Source organism: Bombus huntii, chromosome 4 (assembly GCF_024542735.1).
Source record: "Bombus huntii isolate Logan2020A chromosome 4, iyBomHunt1.1, whole genome shotgun sequence".
NCBI classification, from domain to species: domain Eukaryota; kingdom Metazoa; phylum Arthropoda; class Insecta; order Hymenoptera; family Apidae; genus Bombus; species Bombus huntii.
The window spans coordinates 6,519,809-6,541,952 of record NC_066241.1 but is presented as its reverse complement, the minus strand read 5'-3'; the positions used below and the strand labels follow the sequence as shown (position 1 = coordinate 6,541,952).

General features: G+C 35.3%; 1 protein-coding gene and 1 long non-coding RNA gene across 6 annotated transcripts in view; one reads left to right on the top strand and one right to left on the bottom strand.

The window, feature by feature from the left end:
- The window catches only part of LOC126864742 (unconventional myosin IC), a 34,833-nt gene extending 12,752 nt beyond the window's left edge, over positions 1-22,081 (top strand). For 2 of the 5 annotated variants that reach the window (XM_050616386.1, XM_050616389.1), the window contains exons 2-19: positions 15,907-16,132; positions 16,853-16,968; positions 17,046-17,116; positions 17,259-17,467; positions 17,628-17,810; positions 17,890-18,096; positions 18,224-18,486; positions 18,572-18,741; positions 18,820-18,974; positions 19,048-19,176; positions 19,246-19,399; positions 19,478-19,709; positions 19,797-20,027; positions 20,108-20,267; positions 20,341-20,586; positions 20,666-20,881; positions 20,962-21,062; positions 21,166-22,081. In XM_050616386.1, coding sequence (XP_050472343.1) covers positions 15,907-16,132; positions 16,853-16,968; positions 17,046-17,116; positions 17,259-17,467; positions 17,628-17,810; positions 17,890-18,096; positions 18,224-18,486; positions 18,572-18,741; positions 18,820-18,974; positions 19,048-19,176; positions 19,246-19,399; positions 19,478-19,709; positions 19,797-20,027; positions 20,108-20,267; positions 20,341-20,586; positions 20,666-20,881; positions 20,962-21,062; positions 21,166-21,316 — 3,220 coding nt within the window. In that variant the 3' untranslated portion in view covers positions 21,317-22,081. Of the gene's footprint in view, positions 1-10,611; positions 10,721-13,597; positions 13,625-15,906; positions 16,133-16,852; positions 16,969-17,045; positions 17,117-17,258; positions 17,468-17,627; positions 17,811-17,889; positions 18,097-18,223; positions 18,487-18,571; positions 18,742-18,819; positions 18,975-19,047; positions 19,177-19,245; positions 19,400-19,477; positions 19,710-19,796; positions 20,028-20,107; positions 20,268-20,340; positions 20,587-20,665; positions 20,882-20,961; positions 21,063-21,165 lie in introns of those variants that run through there. The other 3 variants (XM_050616387.1, XM_050616388.1, XM_050616390.1) reach the window with 3 other exon arrangements.
- On the bottom strand, positions 8,879-10,649 carry LOC126864765 (uncharacterized). The gene is made up of 4 exons (XR_007689328.1): positions 10,524-10,649; positions 9,995-10,441; positions 9,622-9,928; positions 8,879-9,527 (listed from the first exon to the last, which is right to left on the bottom strand). It is a non-coding gene; the product is annotated as an uncharacterized LOC126864765 (long non-coding RNA).
- Positions 22,082-22,144: the final 63 nt, after the last annotated feature.

The window sequence follows — 22,144 nt, the reverse complement described above, 5'->3', positions numbered from 1 at the left end:
ATATATATAGTTAGATTTATTGGTAAACTCGAACAAATTTTATCGTATTTATTATTATATATCATAAGACATATATGAGTGAAATAACAGATTTATATACAATGATTCAATACAATATAGGTGGATATAAAATGAGCTATAATTAAAGGCTAGTATACAGTATCTTAAGGTTAATGCTCCCCTATTTTGCAACCTTAATTGTTGTATGCTACTAGAAACTTGAAACGTTTACCGAATATCCGAGGATGTAGAGGATAATTGGTGTTCTGCTTTTCCGGCGCGCTTTCTAAATTCCGTGTAATCCAGTTCGACTCCTTTATGCAAATGCCGGGCTCTTAAACTATCTTTTTTCTTTTCGTGACCCGTAAATTACGCAAGCTTTCATTAAAGTATACAACTATTGTTCCAAACACTCGTGCAATTGTTTCTTGAATAGCGGCAAGAATAATGGGAATGGAATATCAGATTGGAACTCTAAATTGGATAGGAACGCAGTATACGATTCCGATAGCCATAAAAAATATATCAAGCAATTGTGATCGGTCGTAAAACTGCAGTGCTGTGTATCACACAGTGAAAATAACAAATTTATGTTCTAGGCCAGAAAAATGATCACCAGACTGGATTTATTTGTGTTGATTATTGTTGAGATCCTTGAGCTCTAATAGAAATGACATAAATCGTAAAAAGAAAACGATGTTTCTTGTCCAATGCTCGAGCGTTAAAAATATGTTTAATACGATGATTTACTACGTTCTAATCAAAGAATCAATTTCATAGGCTGCGAATATTTCTGTAAATTTCTATTTTTATGAATATAACAAAAAAAAAAGTAGGATCTAGACAGAGATCTGTTCCACTGCTGTATTTTATGTTCTCTTCTGCATAGTGTTCTATGCATGTTTGCATCTTTCAATTTCCCATAACTGATCGTTATAAGTTTCAGACGGACGAAAATAGAAAGAGATTCGTGAAAATTTACACCTTGTTCTATCAATTTTCCAATTTATCCGATTCTATGGCAGCTCGAAGAGGTTTCTAGCGATAGATTTATGGGAGCATTTATGGGCATCCAGTGTTTTTCCTACGACGCATCGCGTACGAAAGCCGGTACGAAAATAGATCGTCGCTTATTTTCGGTGGATCGACTGCTTGCTTCCCCTCGAATCGTCCTTTTTTCTATTCTTTTTATTGTCTTCGTTTGCTCGTCCACCGTTTCGCTGGCCGCTTCTGAGCGTCATACAGCCGGAGTTCGGTTTATTATTACACATGGTATTCTCACGTCCCCCGGACGTCATACTTTGTTCCTTCTCTTTCTGCCTCTTCGCCGACGTTTCTGCTCCGTGTCCTCGCGGAGCTTATTAAAGGCTCGCGACAGAGAGAGCACCTTGAAAACCCTGAACTTCAGGCTTGAAGCTGACTGACTCAAGGTCGGTCTGAATCAGAACCGGCCAACCGGTTTTTCGGAGAAGATTCGGAGAAGAAATGTAAGATTACGCCTCCGCGGGCTTCGCTCGTGCAACGCTTTAAATCTACCTCGCCAGACACCGCTCCATCGACGTTTGTTGCAAATTAAATTGCCACTTCCACTGGCAAAACGGCCTATATATGTACATAATACTGATTGTGCGAATGAGTTTCAGAATAGTAGAGTTATAGGTGAATACGATGTAGTGGCTTGCGAAAGTATTTGACCAATTACGTGTGTTATACGAAACATTTTGGCATTTCATTAACACTAACGAGATACTTGCTATTGTTCTAATTGATAAATTTGAAGTGTTAATTATTCGTTATACTAATAAACAGTAATATTTAGTGGACCATTCTTAGCGCTAGTTCTATGTTTCAGACCAATATTCCTCGAACTCAAGTTCTGATTACTATTTTCTTATTTCTGCCTTTTGTAAACGTTTGTAATGCTCTTATCGAAATTTGTGCCAATCATCTGAAATTTCTTCTAGTTCCTGTAACGAGTATCGTCTTCTTTCTTTATTTTAATTATTTAGAAATATTATTAGTATTAGATGTGTGAATGAATTTGTCGAACAAATGAGACCCGATCACAGAACTTTGTGATTCCGTAAAAAAATTATTAAAGTCGAAGTACAACGTTTAGGATATCTATATCTGTAAGGATATCTTAAGGAAAAAACTTGGTTGAATCACTGTCTAGCGTTAGGGATGAGTAGGTGTATACGTATAGTTGCATAGAGTTGAATGGCAGCGAACTTGTCTACCAAGAGGTTGAGTAGCTGGGAGTTCTGGTTTAATGAGGTTCACATGTTTAAGCCTCTATCGAATGGAGATACGTTTCTCTGGTGCACTCAGGAGAAACTGTAGACTTTCTTTTTTCGTGAAGTACATACCTTAAATGATTCTTAGAACGTGGAACATATATTAAAGTTAATTGTCAACAATGAACTCTTCCCATCAATGATCGGATGACATGTTTCTTCGTGTCCGGCCTATGCAAGGTGTAGCTAATGTTCTTAATGGACACCCAGTGTGTATGGTGCAACGCATGGTCGCCTTGGTAGTTTGTAACTCAAGTCGTTGACTTCCTACCATTCTGTTAAAAGAGTACAAAATCGAAGTCCTTGCTTATTCATGGTCACATCGTGTAACACGATACTACATTATTGTATGTAAGTATATCGTTATCCCTGGCTGCTTACGAAAGTTCTTTAAACTTCTGACCTGTCTGACAGAAAAATAAATCTGCAAATATTAGTGTTTCGCTTGCAAATTGTATCGTAGTGGTTGGTGTAAGTTGTCATTGGGCAATTGTACTATTGTTACTACCTTATTAGAGGTGAAAATACTTGGACCGTTCTTTAGCCCATCGACGATTCATTTTTAATTTGTTCATTAAACGTTCCTGTGTTATATTATCTCTTCTTCGACCAAATTATTATTCTTCGACAGTCTTTCCTTGAGTCTGCAGTTCTCATTCAGGATTTTACTATTTGTAAAGCGCAGAAGTTTAAAAAGGACGGCAATTAATAAAACCGCGAAATTATTAAAATAAGAAACAGTCACGATATTTCAGACCCCTTGGCAGACGACTGTGCATGCCAATTGCAAAGTTAAATGCGATTTTATGCAAAAGAACAAAACGACCCTTCCAAACAAACCATAAATATCGCGTTAACTCAGCTTTCCACAGTCGATTATTTACGCCTTGGCTTATACAGGCGCCAAATCATCAATTTGCCCGAGGCGCTCGTACGTTTCGGCCGGCCCTGTTCGCGCCGTAAAACCCAGTTATTCATTCCTATAATAAACTGTCATATTCATGCGTCTCCAATGACGTAATGACAATGAAGAACAAGTTTCAGTTGATGCAAGCGTACGTACCCTGAAAGGGGACCCGCGATAATCATTCGCGCCATGTAAATTATGCTAGACCTTATTTAGCTACTTTTTAAATTTCATATCACGTTCCCTTTTTCAGAATAAAAGATTCCTCGAGACTCGATGGAACATCTGCTTTATCTTAATTAATCCTTGACCTAAAGGACGAACAAAAGTTCCGGATACGTAAATGATATTTTTTTAATGTTTCTTCGGTTCCGATGGAAAAAAAGAACATGTTATGGTACTTGCCGTATTCATCTAAATATCCGTTAAAAAAATAGGTGTGAAAATATTGCAGGTTTTCTCTCTCTCTCTCCTTTTCTTTCTTTTTTTTTTTTTTTAACTGAAACCTGAAAGTGACCTTGAAAGTTCACCAGAATAATGTAAGCTGATCACGTTTCGTGGTTCACCCTGTATGAGATTAATATTGCAACAATATTTTTCCAACAAATTTAATGCGAGAAGAATGAAAAATTCGTTAAACCATATAAACGCCATATAAACGACCGCAAGAGAATTATTCCGACGAAGGGTTGGAAAATTAATTAAAGCTTTTAATTGGAGATGTTCTCGCGTGCAATTAAGTGGCTCGCGCGACCCACCAACTTTTACCGTTTCTGATCCCCACCGATTGTTCCTCAAGCGTGAAAGTCTTAAACGATTTCGTTTCGGACTTGCATGCGCGCAGTCGCGTGAAACTTCTCAGGTGTCTCTAACAGTACTCAAGGGGGAAAGGAAAAGGAACAAGGGACCGGAAGTGTCGCGCGCGTCGACCACGATGCGGGACTCGTGCCTTCCTTTTATCGCGAGATAAGAGGTACAACGTTTACCATGCGTTGCGGGTACAATAATGGACGCAACCGGAAGTTCGTATGGGCACGATTGAAAACGCGCCACGCGCCAACTCGAATGCAAAATTACATTTGAATATAAAGAGATTCTGTTACGCGACCTATCGCAGGTCTGTTTTGTGATTATTAATAGACTGTTGGCCTATTTCGTGTTTTATGGATTAAGTTTTAGAATAATAAGTCTGCCGATGATCTATCGTAAATGGTATGTTAATAGTATGACGGCCGACTATGACTGTGTCGTCTGTGTTAAATATTAATCTATAATTACTTGACTATAGATATTCGTGTATCCTATTAATTTAATTTATATAATTAATTTATTTAATTGATATAATTTAATTGGGGGGATTTAAGGCAGAAATGCAGAGAATAAATAAAAGAAGCAAAAACGCGTAAAATATCCAGGGACTAAAAGTTGTTGGAATAAATTTTCAATTTAGAAACACTCGAGAGTACTTACATACGAACTTTCTAGTGGAGTTTTTGCCTCTATTTGCGGTGATGGATTTTTATTTTCGATGAAAATTTCATCGAGGTGCAAGGTAAAGAGGCTTCTACGTCAAAGGAAAGTTGTAAATTATCATCGGAGAAGTGAATTTACGAGCGGTGTACGCTACTGTTGGATAGTTTTAGAAAATGGAAAGAAGTAGCCAATGATTTCAGGCGATCCAGTGAAAACCCGTACTTCTTCTTTGCCAAACCAGGCAGCCGACAAAAGGCTAACCGGTTTCCGGAAATGGGTAATTTCTTTATTATACCCATCAGTGCGCTCGTGATCCTTTTTGTGCAGGTACAGGTCTTGAGCATGACCCCGCGGGGCGTAACTACCGTTTCAGAATAAAGCAAGCAAGGTCAAGAATTTGCATACCCTCTTCTTTTCATTCGTTGAACTTCCTCCGGAGCATCCCATATTTTTTTTTTTTTTTTAGGTAAGTACTTGAAATCGTGTGAAAACGTTATGAAAGTTTCAATAGTAAGGAAACTAGTAAAGAAGAGATCGAAAGATAGAAAGGAAAGAAAAGAAATGGAGGGCAGAATAAAAACACACTGCTCATTACTTTCTTTATTTTCTTTTTTTATCTATAATCTGTTCTACCTTACTTTTTATCATTTGCTCGAAATTCAAACTTTATGTAAAAACAACGTAATTCTAGATTCAATAGATCTACTCTATTTTTTCATAATAAGGTCATAGACAAATTTTAAACGATATTGACATTATTCTTGTGCCAATTGCTTGACGATTCGCTTCGTCAAACTAGAGAGACATTTATCGTGATCTCTATAAGTAGAACAGTTTATGATATATATGGACATATGTAATTAGTGCAACATAGACGCTTAACACGAACAAATCAATCTTCGATTCCGTATTAGTCGAGAAAAGCAGAGAATTAAACGAAATACTGTTTATACGATGAATATTTTCGGTGGATGCGTCAGAGGATGCTAGTCGGCCTCTCGTTAAAGCGGCGAACAACCTTTCACAGCGAATCGCGCGAAGGTGAACGCGGACGAGTACCTCGAGGTCTCGGAAGCCCTTTTTCCTTTGACTCATCGTGGAGATGACGCGGTTTCCCGGTGAACGAACGCGACCCCGTTTCTCCGGATGAAAAACGCGACAATAAACGGCTCGTTTACAGTGGAAGCTGCGTGTCGTACACGTCAGAAGCTGTGACCGATCGAATCGCGTGTCGAAGACGGCGGAAAATTGCCTGCAGCGCGCTCCGAAACCTGATTTTGCTTTTAATTCTCCACGTGAGCGAAACGCACATTGAAACTGAAACTAGAACGTGAAAGAGTTACATGGTCGTCTTTTAACTTTCAGCTAGAGGAAACAGAAATTGTTTGGTTTAGAAGAACAGGTTTCAACAGTTTTGTAATTGGAATCAACAATTGCCTCCGGTAAGATCGACACTCGCTTTCGCTTCTAATTCTCTGTTTACAGAATAATTTCCAAGTTGTAGGAGGATATGCAGTGTCTAATTAATGAAACATAATTTATCTATGCGGTTAAAATTTAGAGAAATTGTTACATATCTACTGACCGTATGTCAGTTTTTATTGGCGTAGAACAGTTCTAATTTTGCAGCAATTATAATCCCACGTTTCCCTAAAAATACACGCAATTTATTATCTATCTTCTGTTATTTATCTTCATTACACAGCTGCTCAAAAATAATAAATTATGATATATTTTAAATTGGAGACTCGAAATTTGTAGTTTGCAAACTGGTTGAATACACAACTATATTTTTTACAAATTTACTTAAGATCTTACAATAAAAACTGCTGTATACCAGAATGTACTATTATTCGTCATACTGCATTTTTTTCAGTGAACTGACGGATTTAGATGTTTCACAAGTGCAATGCAAAAAGAGTGGAGCAATGCATTAGCTGGAAAGGTCGATAGGTACAGCACGTATTTAACTACCCGCAGGTTGCATTGCATTCTTTTTTTTTTTTATCACCATGTTGGTGTTTGCGTAACGAAACTGCAAGCACATGTTAATTAATCTGATCGCCCCTAACGATAGAAAGTCGATTTAAATAATTAGTAGGTCTCCTATATACATACGTTCGTGTTTCGATAGAATTAGATAGAAATTCGATAGAAACTGACGCAAGGTGTTTAATCGAACGATGTTTAATCGGTCTTCGGAGAGGAAGAGGATATTTTTTTTTACGCATAGAAGAAAATAGTCGAGGATGGCTCGTGTTACTTTCTTAAGATTTCTTCAAGTATGACGGCATCGTGCATGACTAGATGGAACAATGGAAACCGCCTTCACAACGCGATTGTTCGTACGCCTGTCAGTCGATCGCACGTATCTGCGGTGATTTAGCATAAGATCAGCCGAGAAATTAGTCATCGGGCTAAAGGTCACGACCGAGACAGTGACTCAGTTCGATTCCCCTTTCGGGGAGAAGCAATTCTTATTGACCGTGATCGAATGTTGCTTCAATCCTATTTTTTTTAATCCTATTAAGTTCGTAGAACACAGATTCTGTGACAACTTCGTCTTAACGCTAGAACTATCGATTTAGATATATTTATTATATACGGATGATGAAAATTGTACTAATAAAAGTGATAAATAACCCTCGTGATATAATAAAGGATATTTTTCATTAAAAAGAAAAGAAAATAGCGAAGCGACACTGTAATTGAATATCGTGTTTAGAAAATTGTTCTTTGAGAAAATGTAAAAAGGAACAAGTATAGACAAAGCATTCCTGAGATACGTATTGCGAAAGCACAGCCCATTCCAGAATAGATATGATCCAGCCATTATGATCTTCTTCTCCACAAAGATCCGGCACGATACAGTCTTTTCTCAGCTACCCCTGGTTTTTAGAATACAATCTGTGAAACATAGCAGAACCCACGTCGGAGAGATGCAAAGGAGTGTCGCTATAAATCACAGCTCTCGAAAATAGGTATCACGTTAATCAAGCCGCGGGTCGAGACGTCGAACGGTGATTTTTACAACTCGTCCGTCTTGGTGTATTTATATCATTCGTTCGGGCCTTGGTTGCGAACCGATCGAGCTTTTTCAGCGATCCACTCGTACTGGAAGCCGCGTGGGCCTGCAGTTCCAACCAATTTGTTCGTAAAGCTTCGTATTTTAAACAACTACATGTTTCTGGAACGTAAATTTTGTTCAAATGTTCATGGTATGTTTTCCAAGCGGCTTGAAATCACGATATTTCCATTTTCCCTAGATGGATATATTCTTTTATTATTACACATTATCAAAAGCAGATCTTTAAGGCTCTTATTCATTTTTTAATGTCAAATGATGCCAAAATTTGTATAGTTAACTTTAAATTCAAATCTCTGAAAAATACTTCAATTTAAAAATAAAATCGATGGAGATGGTTTAAAAAAAAAAAAAAAAAAACCAATAGAAAAGATTGATCTCGAATAACGTGGAAACATTGAAATATTCGATGGAAACGAAATTTTAATATTTAATGCTTCCTGCTCTAACAATAGAATAATTAAAGTACCACTGTTTTTCCATAATTTACGAGTTATTTATGTACCCTATCTACACTTTCTCATTCACGTGCTCGAAGAAAACATTTCACAAGAAAAGACGAATATCTTCTCAACAAAGAGCGAGCAGAAGTTTCATCAAGATGTTTCTATCCCATTTAAATCATCTCATTTCCGATGCAGCGAAAGAAAACTCGCGAATAGCCGTGTACTTATATGTACACGACGTTCCATCCAATATCAGAAGTGGAAACGACAGCATTATGACTTCCGATTCTCGGAAAGTGTCCCGAGATTTATAGAGTTATTGTGATGGGGCTCAGGCCGAGTCGTTGACCGAGCAAAAAAGATTGATTAGATGCGAGCAACGAATCAGCCTCTTTAACTCTCTTTTATCTACGAATTAAGCGTATACTATTTTTATCTATCAATATAAACTTTATTTATTTTAGGCGGAATTTTAGTTACACAAATACGAAACTTTCGATACGAAAATCGGTTCGAGCGTTAAAAAAGAAGAACGTAATTGATAAGACGCGTTTATTAAATTGATCGGAAAATTTTGCTGGTCTTGTGTTCTTCCAAAGGAAAGAAAACAATTTCTTTAACTGAAACTTCTACAATATTATTTCACTCTTATAAAATACACCACGCAGAATACATTCTATCATAAAATAATTTATTATCAATAGCCGATAATTTCTTTCTAGCAATATTATGTCATCTTTTTATACTTGAATAAATACTATTCTTATAGATTATAGTTCGATATCAAATATTATTTTATCTGTTAATTCTTTTAGTTATGTTCAATGATGAATAGTTAATCCTATCTGTTCAACTATCTGTCATCTGTCTTAATCTCTAAATAAACTTGTAAATTTTATAGAAGCTCTTATAGAAGAAGATCTGGTGATCACAACTTTTCCATGAACCAAATATGTACGTAAAATGTATACTATGTTTCTCTCGTTAGTCGTAAAACGCATCGATTGTTCAGAAAGTAACGTTCAATCGGAATATAAGCTTGTTTACGCGAAGAAAAGAATCAGAATTTGCATGCCGTAGCCGGAACGGTCATCGATTGACACTTCGTATCGATAACGAGGTCACGAAACGCATTTACCAGAAGCTGCTGTATTCGATCGGTTTTTCTCGAGACTCGTTTGTCCCAGTATTCGCGCGGCGTTCGTCGCGATTGCTCTTAAATAGCCATTATTATTCCTCCATGGGGATCGATTCCCCTTTTCTTTTTTTTTCACAGTTACTCCAAAGTTGTTTCAACGTTTCGTCCCACGATACAAATTCTGGAATCATGAAACCAAGGTAAAAATTCAACAAAGAATGTTGAATCGATATTTAATAAAAGAACATTAATATCACAGATAATAATTGTAGAACCTTTTTCATTTTTTTCTCCACACTACTTATTATCACCTTGGAAATTCTCTATGGCAACACAAAGTCCCTTTAAATTAACACAAACGCAGATTACAGATGGATAAATACGATGTTAACGAGTAGGAAGGAACGATAACATATTTGTGTCATTGCAAATACTGTTACAATTGCACTCATTGTCTACAAAAAATTCGAATAGATTAGATTAGATTATACGCGTACTGCTCTCCTGATGTCTATTACAAGTTTTTGGCGTTACACAGAATGTATTTCTTCTTTTCTTTCGTTCTTCTTATTCACGGGTTTTCTGCAATGTTCAACACTGTAAAAACCATGTAATTATTATAGAAAGTAATTAAAAAACGGATATTACTTAATATATAATAATTTCCTACGATCTTCTATCTTCAGTACAATTACTTCGTAAAGTAATTCGATTCCAAGAGATAATAACAAGATGTAAAATTTTCCAAAGTCCATAAGCATTCGTATGTAGCAACTGATGAATGCTTTTCGATCTTCTCAAATGTCAATCGATATTTTTATGAATTATCTCCTGAAAGATTTTTTTATTAAAAATGGTACTAACATGCAATGGTTTCTTTATATTCAGACGAATTCTTTTACTATCGATACTATTACTTCGTTAAAAAATTCAATATCTGGTGACAACTTCAAAATAAGAAATGAGAAACTCGCAACTACTAAATTCCATCTCTAAATGAGTCTGAGAATCCTCAAATTCTTTCTCAAATTCAAATGTTAATCGATATTTTTATACTTCGCTTGCTAAAGGACTTTCTAAACGCTACACTATATTCTGAAAAGCAGGGGAATTTGATTTAAAATAAGAATTGGACGACTGAACTCGAGTGTCCAATGTATTTTTCATTGTATCTCACCTGGATTTATTGGCGTATCAGTAGCGGATGATGTAGCGGTAGAGAGGAGGTAGGAGAAGTTGCGTATAGCCGATGATAAACCGAAGGTGGACACTGTTAAGTCGTTGTTGAGTAGCGACCGTTGGTGAACCGATCCTCCGGCGTGTCTCGATCTTCCCGGTGAACGTGTAAATCGCAGTGAACTCTGTGTGCAAATTGTACGATCGTTTAAAACCAAAAATAACGGAACCAGAAGTGACGAGTTGCTCAAACATCTGGTGTCTCGTTGATCTTCTTCAGTGATCGCTCGTGACGATTGTTAGTTCATCGATTCTGACGATTAAACGAGACGACAGCCTCGATCGTTTCAGGAAATCAACTTCAACGGAGATTTCTTTAAGAAAAATTTGCCACTAATAGAAAAAATAGTAGTGAAATGATAAGTTATCGTTTAACGATTGGTGTACAGAAATTGAAAAAATAAAGTCGTGTTAAAAAATATTTCTTACGAAGATTTTTACAAGAAAAGATCGCCGATAGAAAGAGAGAATTTTCTTTTTTTGTAAATTGTGAATGTTTTAATGATCGGTGTATACTAAAATTGAAAAAATTAAATAGAGCATTTGCATCGTTACGGGAGAATAACTCTGATTTTTTTAAAGGAAAGATTACGAATCCCGATGGAAATAACAAACTTTGTATGAATTGTGGATCGTATGAAATTGAAAAAGTTTCCAAAGCCAAGTTACGTTATCGCGGTATTTAAAACAAGAACGTTCGGTTCTAAGAGTGGAACGTACCTGTAAAAGTCGATAATACGTAACGTCCAATTAACAATTCATGGCTCGATAAGAACAAAAGAGTGCAGGTGACGTGTTTCAAAAATCGAGGCTACGAGCTTCCAATTCTTTAGACGTTCTTGCATTTTTTCTTCTATTTTTCACGAGGAAAATCTCGCGACTAAAAATAATCGTGAACGAATGAACGGACCGAATGATGGAGATTCGGTGTCGCGAACGAAAATTTTATTTTTATTTCTCTTTTTTTTTTTTAATGATTCTCCTCTTACGATTGATTTCAACAATTTTATTATTGTCTTTATTGCGCATAGAAATGCGAACAAATAATATACGTCAAAAGTTTCTTGGCGTCGAGACAGAAAGAAATATAGATAGAATGCACGAATCACGCGAGTATCATCTTTTTCGATCGAACGTTACGATTTTTCGATAACGGCTAATCTTAAGTCGATAAGAAAGTAATTCGCGATAGGGTGTTTGCTCAATAAAATGTGATTGTCCCATAATGCCATCGTCATTTTCATTTTTATTTCCATTAACTTAATGGAGCTTCCAATATTTCGATCTGATTTTATATACGATGTTCCATTTCAATTATATATTTATATTATTTCTATACTTTGGGAACGATTTCTAATCGAAGAAAGATATTTTTAATCGCGCGATTTTTCTTATGGAAGATTAATCTTCCAGAGATATCATCACTTTTTTATTATCCTTGAAAGAATAAGATTATTATCTAATGATATATTTATTATCTTGAAATTCTTCGTTAATATTATATAATTCAGGCGTGGAAGAAGTATCTTTCAACGAAACTTTCTTATTAATGTAGAATTCCTTTCGCTTTATTTTTTTCATATTCTTTTCCAATTCAGATCATAATCTTTTAAAGGAGAGTTATTACAAAAAGACTCGTACTAAGTACATTTTGCAGAAAACAGTTTTCCTTTTAACAACGAAACGAACCGCTCCGTATAATTACTTTCTCAATGATCTCTTTTCAAACACTTTTCCATCGTACTCTCTGACGAAAGAATCTGTATTCCGAGAAGCATCCGGAACGGCAATGACCGCGATTTGTAGCTTTCGCGTTTATAGAATGGTAACGAGACGCTGATTAATCGGTGCAGTTTTCGAACAGCTCACGTATGTATAATCGACCTTGAAGCTTCTTTCTTCCAATTGCATCGATTGGCTATTTCCTTTTGTACAAATCATCGACTCGTATTTAGTTTCTCGTTTAGGAAGAAAATGTGAAACACGTTCGAAAGAATACGCGTGAAAACGTGTCACGCGGGAATTCGAAGCAATTAGCTTCTCCTTTAGCGTTGTACTTTAATTGGTTCGAGTTAATTGGAACACAAAATCGAAGCTGTGCTTGCGTAACGTTTCGTTTCGTTTCGTTTCGTCGCACAATCGATACCAGTCCTCTTGAGAGAATACGTTCGAGCTTCAAGCACTGAATCTAATCGAAACGATGTATAAAAATTTTGCGTTGGATTATTTAAGATATCTCGGCTGATGTTTCTTCTTGCCGATGACGCAATTTCGTTGTCTTTGTACAAGGGAAAAATAAATTCGAAACTATAGGATAATGATACGAATTAAAATATGAATTATGGTACAATGAAGTTTGCTCATCTGCGTGAAGTAATAGTATTAAGAATAAAAATATCTTTAGAATTGGCCAATTTTTAGATGCTTATAGATAAGGAAGAAAATTGGATATACTCGACAACCATAATATTAATCATGACACTAGAATATAATGAAATTTGTTCATCCTGAAATATTTATAGAATCGATGGCCGATCTTTAGGTGCGCACGCGAGATAAAAGAAAATTAAATATGATAGTGAAGGATGTAAATTATGGCTGAAGGATGTGATACAATCCAGTCATTTCCGTAAAGCGATGTCTTTCGAGAATTAAAATATCCGTGGAATCGGTGGAGCTTTAAATATCGATAATTGTATGGTAAAATTACGCTTTGTTAATATACCTACAATATTTGTAGCCGATGGTTCTTTTTTTCAATGAAACAACCAGGAATTAAATGAAAACATCGTAACCGATCGATCACGGAAGATTATCGAGCGAAATCGAGATCGAATTTCCACGTAGGCCGCGTATCTTATCGCGCGATCTAACGTTAGATTTCACAGGGAAGTACAACGAGCATCAGTTGCGAGAGCACCAGCTCTGGTTCTGTACTTTCTGCCACTACTCACGCGATAACAATAACCCGTCGTAACTTAATTCGTTAATCTGTTTCGTCTGTTGATTGCACAGGATACAAGGACGCTGACAAAACATGGGGTGAGTCCTATAAAAATCCTCCATTATTCTTACAAAAGGAGTATATACATATATATAAATTTTTATCTCAATAGCAAAATTACTATCTCTGATCCTTTATGGTCCATTTTATCTTTTTTTTATACTACGAGAGAGAAAGAGAGAGAAAGAGAGAGAGAAAGAGAGGGAGAGACAGGGAGAGACAGGGAGAGATCTATAGTAGTTTACAGTATTATACATTATTATTATATTGTCACACGTTAGTTTTACATATATATTGTTATATAACAATGATTCGGCTAGGGTTTCGTCTTGGATAAACAACGAAGAAGGTTTATAAAATTCCGTGTCTCACGTAGGTAGACGTATGAATTACTATAGTGACTGTGCAAAGTTTGTAGAAGGGCAGAACACACCCTATTTTGCACAATGCGAAGCAACGAAGTTTGATTCAAGCCTGAATCGTAAGGGTGGGGTAAAAGTGGCCCATGCTGTTCCTTTGTATCTGATTGACAGTCTTCTACCTGGATCTTTCGGTAGTCTAGCGTTTTAGTCTGTTACTTGAAGTTAGAAAGTGAGGCGAGATGTTGAACCGTGAGAGACAATAAATTATGTGTATTCTCCGTTGTTAGTTTATTGATTTTGCGATACACAGTTTCACAAGAAGTTAATGTAAGTACAGTCATAAAATTTGTGACAGTATTATAATCGAAAGACTAATATCTTTATTCCCGTCTTACATAATCAGTTTTAAAGCATCCTCTACTTATATTTAGCGATTCGATTGAAACTGATTTCGTTATAATTTATTCGTTATTATTTATTATTCGTGATAATTTAAATGAAATATCGGAATTACATAGTTTCTTGTGTTACAACTTTTCATCGATCTCTTACCGTCTATCAACACTGCTTTGGTATCTAATCAGTAACTTTATCACCAATCTGCAATTCTGCTAATGACTATATCGCTATTCATCATAGACAATACATTCTTTATATGACGTTTCTCCCTTTCTGGAGATTAATGAACAAAAATCATCGTCAAGCGAGATCATCTCCGGATAAGAATTTTTCTTTAAATTGAAAGATATATACGTCTAATATATCAAAAATATATTTACAATTAAACTAGTTGGAAATCAATGAAAGTCTGTGAAATTGATGAAATTAACAGAATAATTTCAAGGAAGAAAGATCGTCAGACAATAAGTCGATTTGATTACAATTTTCTTCTTTTTCTTGATGCAACAAATATTTCATTACGAAAGTTAGATCCGCTCGTTAGATCACATAATTTAGATCAACACGCTTTTTACTTTCTTAGCTTTTTTAAGTTGCAAGAAAGTTTGCAGACAGATAAAGAGATCAGACAGAGAGAGAGAGAGAGAGAGAGAAAGACAGAGAGAGAAAGAGAGAGTAGTAGTAGTAGTAATAGTAGTAGATAGAGATCAGAAGATTTCGGAAGCATAAGGAGAGAAACGAGATGATCTATCTTGTTTTACTATTTTTCTATGGTGCGTATCCATGTCGATGGTCGATGCGACCACATACGGAAAATCGACACCGATCGCGTGAAGCGCCATCGAAGTTCAGGGTGTTGATTTCCTTTCCGGCGATCGAACAATACTCGCAATCCGCACTTTCTCGTGCTCAGTATCGTGTAACGTCCACGAGAAATCGGCATACGTCTTGGCCGCAATTAATTTCACAAATCTCATCGTCGATCGATCGTAATATGCGAATAGGCAGGCAACAACTATACGAACGAGACAATGTAGGTATATAGTCAGATCCTTAAAAAGAGGATGACACTATGGCGCTTTAAGAAATTAAACAATGATGTATAATTTTATATGAAAACTAAATTACTATATAACACTATATAATTATTATATGATTATTATATAATTAAACGTACAACGCCTTATAGTACTAAATAGAAAATGAATATTAAAAAAAATCATAGGATATTCTTATTACATTTTTTATCTCAAAACTTATTTTTATACCTCGCAATCCTCGAATCTAATCTAAAAATATATTAAGCCAACTATAATCTTTGAATTTTTATGAATTATTTAATTATTTCTTTATTTAACCATTTCTTTACATCTTTCTCAAAACTAGAGCAATTTTTTAACGATAAAAAATACAAACGAGCCAAAGATGATACAAAGAAATTACTGTTCCTTCTCCTCCTTCTATATAAAGTTGTACAGATCTTTCATTTAAAAATTCCTTCGAACAAACTACTCGTTATTATGCATCTCAAAAGTAACTTGCTCCCTGACCTATTATAGCGAGGCGCGTGCGGTATCCGACACTGGAGGTGTTGTGAGAGGTTCCGGCAAGGCACGGGCACCGGAAGTCCCCAGGACTGGCAGCGAGTTACGTAGAAATATGGAACGTGGTCTGCACGAGCGTGACCGCGTCGGTGTCCAGGACTTCGTTCTTCTCGAGGACTTCCAGAGCGAGGACGCGTTTATCGATAATTTGCGAAAGCGTTTCAACGAGAATCTGATCTACGTGAGTAAAAAATCTTTATGGAAGAACTGCTCGAACCAATTACCCGGAAGTCTGGCGTCGCTTTCTTTCTGTATTGTCTAGTTAAATGCACTTGTAAGCAAGACTTTCAACTGACTTGAATTTTAGAAAATTACTTTGCTTAGATTTGTCTATGAAAATATAATAAAAAATTGGGTAAAATTTATTCATGAAAATATAAAAAACTTAGTTTATCGATAGAGTTAAGTAAGCATGCAAACTTATGGCAATTCTTTCAGCTAACTTGTTCAAAGTTAGACAGATACGAGGCAACGTTTAGAAATTTTTAAGTTCTCGCGATAAGTGCTTGAAGTTCCAGTTAGTTTATTGTCCTCATACGTGTTATCAGCTAGCACAGGTAACAGCGGCGTATATTTTGGATAAACATTGTTGATTCAAAGAATGTAGCATTATAATGAAGTCTTATTAAAAAGATGTCGAGATTTAAAAATACAAAGTGATATTTATCTAACATTCCACAGATAAAAAAAGGAATTTTTCATCGGTTTCTAAACCAGTTATACACTTAGAGCTACGTTTGCAGAAAATTTACCAATTCAGTTAGCTATGCCTCAAATACGTATTTGGAGACACTGTGATAATTTCATGAACTAATCGGCCAACCTGTTTCATATTTACCTAGAATTTTATTTTTTATTGCTCTATTCCAGCTTTATGACGAGCTTCTTACTATTTTTCTAGACGTATATTGGTCAAGTGCTGATATCAGTGAACCCCTACAAGAAATTACCAATTTATAACTCGGAAACCATTCAATACTACCATGGAAGAAATTTTTTCGAAGCTCCGCCACACATGTAAGAAACTAAACTACACTACAAAGCGTTCTATTTTTTGAATAACCGATAATTTAGAATCTTTCGTTTCCTTTCAGCTTCGCGCTTTCTGATACTGCTTATCAATCTTTGTTGAAGGAGAATCTGGACCAATGTATTCTCATTTCCGGTAAGAAACATACTTACGAATTTAGTCATTCTTCTAATAATTAAATAAAGTTTGTTGGGTATTTTAAGAGAATTCTATTTCTGCGGCAATGTAATAAGTTATGCTAGAGATAGACTTAACGTGCTTGGAACTGATCGTTTAGGCGAATCCGGTTCAGGGAAAACCGAAGCTTCGAAGAAGGTGCTAGAGTTTATCGCAGCTGCTACCGGGCACAAGAAACAAGTGGAAGAAGTAAATGACAAATTGATCGGTAGCAATCCGGTGCTCGAAGCTTTCGGGAACGCGAAAACTAATCGCAATGATAACTCGTCCCGTTTCGGCAAGTACATGGATATCCAATTTAATTTCCAGGTACAAATGAACCAACTGTCTCATTGTCTTTATCTTTAAATGTCCTTATCTTTGTCTTCATGTTTAAATAATGTTAATTGTATCATATATAGTTATTAACACCTACTTATTGGCGCGAAAAGAATGTGTTATGAATGAATGATATCTAATATCTTTCCAGGGAGATCCAATCGGTGGAAACATCTTGAATTACCTACTCGAGAAATCACGAGTAGTGCATCAATTTTCGGGAGAGCGTAATTTTCATATATTTTATCAATTGTTAGCCGGAGCAAGCGAGGAGACTTTGCGGAAGTTATATCTCAAGAGAAATTTAGATACGTACTATTACCTTACCAATGGGGTAAGCTATTATTTTTGCTTTCTAATCAACCGACTGTTTTTTAACGTACATTGCGAGACAGGTTCCATATTATTTGTAGACGAAAGGCACCATAGACAGTATCGACGATGCGACTCAGTATAATGAAGTAATAAAGGCGATGAAGACTATGGAGATGACTCAGCAGGAACAGGATGACCTATTCGCAATAGTTGCATCGGTATTGCACATGGGAAATGTTGGTTTTACCGAGGAAGATGGTGTCGCGCAAATCTTAAAACCAGCTTCTGTCGAGGCGGTTGCCGCTGTAAGTTTAAGACATCCATACCACACATAAATAGTAAAATAGATAATAAAGTATCTTTCAGTCTCTTACGATTCGTTTGATGGAAATTTGTTGGCCAATTATTTTCAATTTTTATATTCATTCACAGTTATTGGGTTGCGACATAAAACAGTTGGCGGGGGCCTTTACAAATCGCACCATAGACGCCCACGGTGACGTGGTCGTTTCCCCGTTGAACAGAGAATTTGCGATTTATGCACGGGATGCGTTGGCGAAAGCTGTATATGACAGACTGTTCACATGGCTCGTGACCAGATTGAATAAATCCTTGCAGCCGATTAACAATCCACATAAGAAAATGGTCATAGGAATCCTGGATATTTATGGTTTCGAAATCTTTCAGAAGAACAGGTACATGATCTCTAAGGTTAAATAATGTTTATTTAATAATCGTCTTTTTTTCATTACACGATTCATGAAAGATATCATTCAATAGCTTCGAACAGTTCTGTATAAATTACTGCAATGAGAAGTTGCAGCAACTTTTTATTCAATTGACACTGAAATCGGAACAAGAGGAGTATTTGAGAGAGGGAATAACGTGGGAAAATGTTCAATATTTTAATAATAAAGTCATTTGCGATTTAATCGAAGAAAAATATAAAGGTATTAATTCAAAATTTACATTAGTAAATTAATGAAAATTGTAAATATGATATACTATTTTATGTGTATCTGTTTCAGGTATAATATCCTTAATGGATGAAGAATGCCTCCGTCCCGGAGAACCAACCGATTTGAGCTTCCTAGAAAAATTGAATGTAAATTTGAATAATCATCCTCATTACATAAGCCACATGAAAGCAGATCTACAAACACAGAAAGTTATGGGACGTGATGTAAGACTTAAACCTCACAATTTATTATATAATCTTCTAATATAATTTTCCCTAACATAATTGTGTATTTCAGGAGTTTAGATTGGTGCATTACGCTGGCGAAGTAACGTACAACGTCCGTGGGTTCCTTGAGAAGAATAATGATTTATTATATAGAGATTTGCGTGAAGTAATGTCGCACACGACGAACTCGATTATTAAGGTACTTTCACTAATTGATATCGAAACATTATTTCCCCGGTTTTTCGTATTAAAATTTATGATTTTGTAGAACGTGTTTGACGTAAAAGATTTGACCAGCAAAAAACGACCAGATACTGCTATTACGCAATTTAAAAACAGTTTAAATAATCTGGTGGAGATTCTTATGGGCAAAGAACCTTCTTATATTCGTTGTATTAAACCCAATGACTATAAAATGCCTAGTAAGTTTCAGTAATTCCTATTTTATTATATTCGAAAAATATTTCATATATTTCAAAATATTTGTAATATCATTTTAGATAAATTCAACGAGAAAATTATACTGCATCAAGTAAAGTATTTAGGTCTTATGGAAAATTTAAGAGTAAGGCGAGCTGGTTTCGCCTACAGAAGGCCCTATGAACAATTCTTACAACGTTATAAATCTCTGTGTCCGCAAACATGGCCTAACTATCATGGTCCCGCTAAAGAAGGTGTACAGATACTCGTGTGTCATCTTGGTTTCGAAGAAGATGAATACAGGATGGGCAAGTAAGAACTGTTAACACAAATAAAGAGTTACATTATTTTTTATTTATTGAAAAATGCATCTAACACTGGATAAAATTTATTACACAGTACAAAATTATTCATTCGATTCCCTAAGACATTATTCGATACGGAAGACGCCTTCCAGATGAAGAAGCATGAAATAGCTGCTATTATTCAAAGTAAATGGAAGTGTATATTAATAAGACGAAGGTATTTAAACATGAGAAAGGCAGCAGTAGTTTTTCAAAAGTATATTCGAAGATGGTTGGCGAAACAGGAAGCTGAAAGAAGGCGAAAAGCAGTTATTATTATTCGACGGTATTATGAATCAATTTTCCTGATTAAATATTTTTTACACATTTTAGACATATACAATAAATTAAAATAATTCTATGTAGATTTATCGAAGGATTTATTACACGAAATGGGCCACCAACAGAGCTTAACATCGCTTTTATCGAGCTAGCAAAATCTCAGTGGTTAATCAAGCTCTCTAAGTCACTTCCAGTTGGTGTGTTAAATAATTATTGGCCACCATGTCCATATTCTTGTCGAGAAGTAAGATAAACGACTGTCTAATTCTATGTATGTATGTGTCTTTTTATAAGGTAATAATGATGTTTCGATTTAGGCCTCAGAGCATTTGCGCATCATATACAAAAAATGGAAAGCTCGGAATTATAGATTGGCTTTGTCAAAAGAGGATAAGCAGCAATTCGAATTAAAAATTTTAGCTGAATCTCTCTTCAAAGACAAAAAGAAATCGTATGCAAAGAGTTTTGGACCAAAGTTCAAGAATGATCGACTTGGTCCCGAATACAATGCCTTGAGACAGAGTTTCATTAATAATCATCTTTCTAAAAATGAAACTATAAAAGTAAACAATTTTCTATATTTAAAATGTATAGTTTTAAAATTTTAGTTCTAATAATATTTTTTATTTATCTCTTCTTTAGTATGCGACTCCTGTTATTAAATATGATCGACATGGTTATAAACCCCGTGAAAGGGTATTAATTTTAACAGAGCATGCTGTGTATATTTTAGATACCTTAAAAACGTTCAAACTTAAACATCGATTACCGTATAAATCAATTGAAGAGTTGGTGGTTACTGGAGAATCGGACAATTTATTGATCGTTAGGATACCACCCGAATTAAAAAAGGATAAGGTTTGTCATTATTATACTATTAAAAAAGTGTAAATGAATTACTAATATTTCTTAATTGTCGTTACTTATCTTTTGTTTAGGGTGATTTAATTTTGGAGGTACCACATATCATAGAAGCATTAACAAAAGCAATTGATATCACTAATAACCCAAATATTCTTAAAATTGTTCATACGGAATCGTAAGTGCAAATGAAAATAGTTAATTCTAATTAAAGAAATGAACCCTGATTAAAAACAAACAAATATGCTCATGCTGGGTGCTTAACTAATATCACGTTTCAGAGTGTCACATAAACTAGTCAGTGGTAAAGAAGGTGTGATTGAATTCAGAACTGGTACAACTCCAGCCATTAGTAAAAACAGACAAAGTGGACATTTGTTAGTGGTAAATATAAACCTTGCTTTGTGTTTAGTTCAATTTTACTCCAGTTAATGTTCGTGGAGTCTTTCCCATCAATTCCTGGAATTGGTATTACAGAGTGAGCGTGTCATTCGCTCTGAATGTCACAGTCTCGCTCTTGCAGTCTGAGATGAAAGTACCGAAAAGGAATAAACCCGTGTAACTTCTGAGAATTCACCTTCTAGAATAGTTTTCATTGCACAGGTTCAAACCAGCGAACATTAAACGGGGACTACTGTAGAACATTTGGTAGATTCAAAATAAGATATGCTGCTCAACTTGTATTTGTGTTTAACGTTGTAGGTGGCTTCTCCATAAAGTTCAAATAATGTTTTAAACGAACTTGTACTTAGAAAGAAGCGTTCAGCCTACAAAATACGTAACGCAGCCTTAATCGATGTGATCTAGAGTGGAAGTTTATTAAGAAGAGATAATATATTAAAATTTAGTACATTTATCAAATCGAACTCACAATTTTGTACCTTGTTATATGAGTTATGTAAAATATCTTGTGAAATAATGTTTATTTTTGTAATTAGCGCATTATCAGCGAAATGAAAACCTTTCGCCGTCGATGTGAATCAATTAAAAACGAAACCCTTGTGCCTTCTAGGAAACTATTGTCGGATAATCGCACAAAAAAGTAATTTATTGCGGGATGTTTTGCAGGTGCACTGAAAATTATTATTTTCTTTTTATATTTATATCCTATAAGTCACTGTGCCATTGATTTCATGTTCAGAATTATTCTATGAAATAACAATACAAATTAAAATAATGATCTTAAATCTTAACAGACATATGATTTTATACTATTTTCCCATTATTTACATCCCTCTGTTAGCAATAAATTTTACATAT